We start from the raw sequence: 5,449 nt of genomic DNA, 5'->3' as shown, positions 1-5,449 counted from the left end.
GTTGTTGATGTTTAGCACAACACATACCTTGGGGCCACTGGTATATAATATGAGAATTTGTATTAATTTATGAGTCATTAATAACGTAACTTTTCTATAAAATGCACGGTATGGCATTAATTTTTTTAATATAATATTTATTATTTATTATTATCATTCATTTAGTTAAATCTATCTCATTCGATTAATTTTTAAAAAAGTAGGAGACTTTTTTTGGGTGGTTTTCCGTGGAAATGGCTAAGTCCTACATTGGGCCTAAATGTTGGGGAACACATGAGTTGAGAAGGGATAACAAAATCATAGATGAGGATGTAACCCAAAAAAAACTCCTAGATGAGGAAGGCCATTGGGCCTTGGATTTGTTCCTTGGAAAGGTTCTGCATATTTTAGAAAGTGATGACCCAGAAGGAAAAGAAAAAGATCTTATAAAAATTTTATATTATTTTTACAATAACTGTTCATTGTTTAATTTTAATTATAATTGAATCAAATGTCTACCTTATTAAGATAGTAATGTCATTGAGAAAATATTTAAAAAGGTAAAATAATAGACTTACTGTTGGCCAACAGATTCAAGGTGTGAAATTCCAGAATACACCTAAAAGATAAAAAATAAAACACTACTACATGCAGTACTAAAAATAAATATTATATTTAGGACAAAAGTAATAATTTTTATTTAAAAAATAAAAGATAAAATAGAAAGTGCACAAACTTTTATCAATACATCACTTGTCAAGAAGCGTGATCGGATGCAGTCATCTTCTCCATCTTTGACGGTGGTCGGCGGGCAAGTGATGTTCCGATTGTCTACTGATGAGGCGAGTTGCTGCCCATCCAGTTAAAAGCTAACCGTCCAATTGATCATCCCACTATGTCCCAGTGCGGGTGGGTTGATCTCCCCCGTTCACTCGATGGACGCATTCGATTTTTTCTCAATGGTCTGTTAAATGGGTTTCTTCCTATTTTACTTTTTTCAAAAAAAAGTGCGCATGAGCAGGGTTCGGTAAGGCAAAACCTTTGCCTGATACCCAGCTCGAAGGATGAGGGGGCTGCATTGCCCGACCTTGCCGAGTAGAAGCCCTAGTTATTTTGGGCTGGGCTAATACAGACTGGGCAGGGCGGGCTTTCTTTATTTAAATTTACAACTTGAGTTATGAAATTTAAATACTGTCGTATGTCTTAACAGATATTTATGTTTTAAGAATTTAACAATATTCATAATTTATTAAAAACAAGACAATAAAAAATTGTAATTAAAGCCTTAAAATCCAAATGATTTGCACCAATATCCACAAAGTTGAGAAAATAATAAAACATATAAAAAAAATACAAGCTATATTAACATATAATTTAATATAATTTATAGAGATCTATATATTATATTCAAATTAGTATAATCAGTATCATTTCATGATATATGAAGTAATATCAACATGAAAAAGTTAAAAGACAATTATAGTACACAGCAAAATAATTTAGAAAAGTTAAAAAAGTGGTATTTTTTTTAAAAAAAAACTAGAACTTTAAAATGTAAAGTCTAATAATATAAGGATGTAATGTTCCTTTTGAGTAATGAAATATAATAAAATATACTCCTCCGGTCCTAAATATAAGACCCTTATACTAGTAAGGGTCTTATATTTAGGACCGGAGGAGTAGTATATTAATATTACAGTATATATATTATAATTGTGAAAAAATATATATTATAATATAAATAATTACATATTTCGAGCATAGCCAAATAGGCAGGGCTGCATGCTATACTCGTGGCTCGGTCTTGTCTGAAAATGCCCATTTTTTCCTTGGGCTGTGTTTTTTTGGATCGGACAGGACAATTTTTTAGTGGGCTTGGACGTGCATATTGGGCTAATGAGCTCATGAACACCCCTGAAAAAAAAGGATTTCTTCCTATTATTCTATGTTCTGAATTTGCCTCACAACATTGGATATAATTTTTGCAATTTTCTCAATATTCCTTTATGGAGGATTCATTTTGTAAGGATTTCATTAGGCATCCCACAATTTTAAGTTGAAGTGGCTGCTTCTATAATTAAGGCTGCCATTATTTCTGGGCAAAGCTAGTGGTGCGCAAGCTTGCATTCAAAGTCAAGAGATACATGCGTAAAGGAAAGGCTAATAAGCAAAGTGGGAAGAAAGAAAGCCTAAGTGAATTTAATGTTTGCCATTTATTGTCTCCCAAAATAACTCAAACTTCTCTATTCTCTCCTTTTCTTCCTCCTTGGTCGGTGTACTGTCACCCCAATCCACAGTTCCATTCCCTTTCAATCACTCAACCCATAACTATTCTAAAGCTACAAAATTGACTCTTTTAACAACCCCTCAGGCTCTACAAAGTAGACACCCTTTCCCCAGTAGTCTTACTGAGCATTTTCCCCGGAAAGTTAGAGAGAAAATGGAGGAAGAAGATGTGAGGGTAGGAGCCAACAAGTACAGAGGAAGGCAAGCGATTGGAACGGCAGCTCAGAGCCAAGATGGAAGAGACTACAGAGAGCCACCTGCTGCGCCGTTGTTTGAAGTTGGTGAGCTATCTTCATGGTCTTTCTACAGAGCAGGCATTGCAGAGTTTGTGGCCAGTTTCTTGTTCCTCTACGTCACCGTTTTGACTATCATTGGGGTGGCTAAATCTTCCTCTAGGTGCTCCACTGTTGGCACTCAAGGCATTGCTTGGGCTTTTGGGGGCATGATCTTTGCTCTTGTCTACTCCACTGCTGGTATCTCAGGTAATCTTCATCAGGAAAACGACCATAACAATGAACAATATTGTGTTTAAATGAAATAAGGGTCAGGGGTCATTTTTGTTTGTTTAAATGAGGTTATTAAATGGGACAATCTTTCTAAAGATTTGATTGTTGATAGAATATAATGACGTTGTGTGATCTATGTAGTCAACTTTATTTAATTAGATAAAGTTTATTGCTGTCACTGAAAAGGTTAAAAAAAAGTAATGTTTCCCTCTCTTTTAAAAAACTAACACTAACTTTAAAACTAATATTGACTCTTAACATTTTTAATAGGAAGGATGACATTGCTATTTTTTTAACATGTTAGAAAGGATATTGAGGGGGAAAAAAACTTTATCCATAGCTTTTTTGTGAACATTTCTAGGATAAAAGTGACTCTTAACCCATGAAATAACTCTGCAAAGTTTGGCTAAATGCATGATTTGTGGGTGCAGGAGGGCACATAAACCCAGCAGTAACATTTGGGCTGTTTCTAGCAAGGAAGGTGTCACTGACAAGGACATTGATGTACATAACAATGCAGTGCTTGGGTGCCATAGCCGGAGCCGCTGTGGTTAAGTCCTTCCAGCCACATACCTTTGAGAGACTAGGTGGTGCCGCCAACACTCTCACTTCTGGCTACTCTAAAACCGCAGGCCTTGAAGCTGAGATCCTTGGCACATTCGTTCTTGTTTATACTGTCTTCTCTGCTACTGATGCCAAGCGAAACGCCAGAGACTCCCATGTTCCTGTAAGCCATCAATCTATATCCATATTACAAGAAATTATTATTAACTGAAACTTGTTTAATTCTAACTGTATGAAATACTTATTATATATATGGTTTTGGATGGATTGCAGGTTTTGGCTCCACTGCCTATAGGGTTTGCTGTGTTTGTGGTGCATTTGGCTACCATTCCTGTGACAGGCACAGGTATTAACCCAGCTAGAAGTCTTGGTGCTGCTCTTATCTTCAACAAGCACCAAGCTTGGCATGATCATGTGAGTCTTCATATGCTTTGCTTTGGGTTTGATTTTGATTCTTTTTCAATTTTTAAAAGACCTGTTTATGTCATGGTGCAGTGGATCTTCTGGGTTGGGCCTCTGCTAGGGGCAGCTCTTGCAGCACTGTACCACCAGATAGTGATAAGGGCGATCCCTTTTAAGTCAAACTGATGCATCATGCAAGCAATATCCATAACCATAACTTCTTTCTGCAGTGTGAAGTTCTTTTGATTTCTGTTATATGTCTTCTACTGTACTGCGTACTGGGTTTCATTCTCTGTTTTAACATCTTGCCTCCACTTAGTAGTAATGGTGGGGATATAACTGCTTCTGCCATGTAATTATATAAGCTTGTCCCATTGAATAATAATCTTCAGATGATGATATGTGCATTATCTGTTTGCATTGGAACTTAATGATTCTTTTGATTGAATTGCCTACAATAAGGAAGTAGACTAAGCATTTATTTTATTTCTCAAAGAGGACAGTTGAAAGCGAGAAGAGGAAATAAGATCATAAAGTCAAGAGCATTATCCTATATAACCTACTTTTCTTGTAATGTTAGTCTGCCTAATAAAAGAGGAAGTAGAGATGTGAAGAGGAGCTTTCAATCTTTAAAGTAACAAAGTGAATAAAAATGAATATAATTATAAGCTACTGCCTCTGTTCTTAATATTAATATTAGATCATAAATATAAAATCTCAATATTTCTTGTCTTTTATATTTATTATTTTTTTTTGCAAATCAATTTATCTAACTTATAAAACAAATAGATAATTTAACATCATAGTTTTTATAGGATTATTTTTGAAAGATAATGTTACGTTTGTTATAATTAATTTATTTACCTAATTTTTTAATTTACTCAAATTAGTCAACAGACTTTTATATTAATGATAAAATTATCCTTGTCATGAACTCATGATGAGCTAATTATTTTTGTGATCATTTCTTAACAATTTATAATGGTTAAAACCGTTGCTAAAATTTTTTTTAAGAAGAATTCACAATATACCGCAAGATAAGAAGAATTCGTCATATGGTATTCACGCCCAACTTTAAGAAGAATTCACAATATACCACAAGATAACTGGAATTCGTCATATGGTATTCACGCCACCTGGGTTGCCACGTAGGATTTGTTTGTCACTTTGTACGCCAATATGGGCGTCTTGTTGGATGCTTAGATTGAAACTATAAGTTGTTCTAACTTTTAGGAATCAAGATGGATGTCACTTTAGAACATTCCTCTTATCGTATTATTTTTTTTGTTTCTAAAATGATTAAAAAATTATTTAAAATAGATTATTGATGAATCCTATTACTTAAAATGTGTAATCATGCAAGATTTGGTGATTTCCCTGATGTATCTCCTCCTATGCTTTCCACTTAGATTTTTTTAAGTGCCTGTCATCTATTTTTTTTCAAAATCAAGAATAAGGACTTAGAAAAAAAAAACGGATCTGTTCCATGGAGTGCAAAAACTTATATGCCCATTTTACGTTTTGTTTCTTTTCGAATATTAACTAGATAAAGGCTAAGATCGCTATTGTCAACTCGGTGTGCATCTGTCAAATTCATTAATGTTGGGCAGCGTTATTGCCAACGTCTTTCATATTCTATTGCTTTGCGCTCTCTATTTTTTCGGTGTCCTAGATTATTTTTTAGTTCTTTTTTCGATTCTGTAGAAAACAAG

General features: G+C 34.3%; 1 protein-coding gene across 1 annotated transcript; it reads left to right on the top strand.

Annotated features, from left to right (window-relative positions):
- The first annotated feature begins 2,257 nt into the window (after positions 1–2,257).
- LOC114727879 (probable aquaporin PIP1-4) lies at positions 2,258–4,192 on the top strand. The gene is made up of 4 exons (XM_028914652.1): positions 2,258–2,747; positions 3,203–3,498; positions 3,609–3,749; positions 3,831–4,192. The coding sequence occupies exons 1-4, from the start codon at positions 2,420–2,422 to the stop codon at positions 3,921–3,923; spliced, it is 858 nt and encodes a 285-aa protein (XP_028770485.1). The 5' UTR covers positions 2,258–2,419; the 3' UTR covers positions 3,924–4,192.
- The last annotated feature ends 1,257 nt before the right edge of the window (positions 4,193–5,449 follow it).

The sequence above is a fragment of the Neltuma alba genome, unplaced genomic scaffold (assembly GCF_004799145.2).
Source record: "Neltuma alba isolate B1F8T4 unplaced genomic scaffold, ASM479914v2 tig00012513_pilon, whole genome shotgun sequence".
Classification (NCBI taxonomy): Eukaryota; Viridiplantae; Streptophyta; class Magnoliopsida; order Fabales; family Fabaceae; genus Neltuma; species Neltuma alba.
This window is presented reverse-complemented; position numbering and strand designations above follow the sequence as displayed.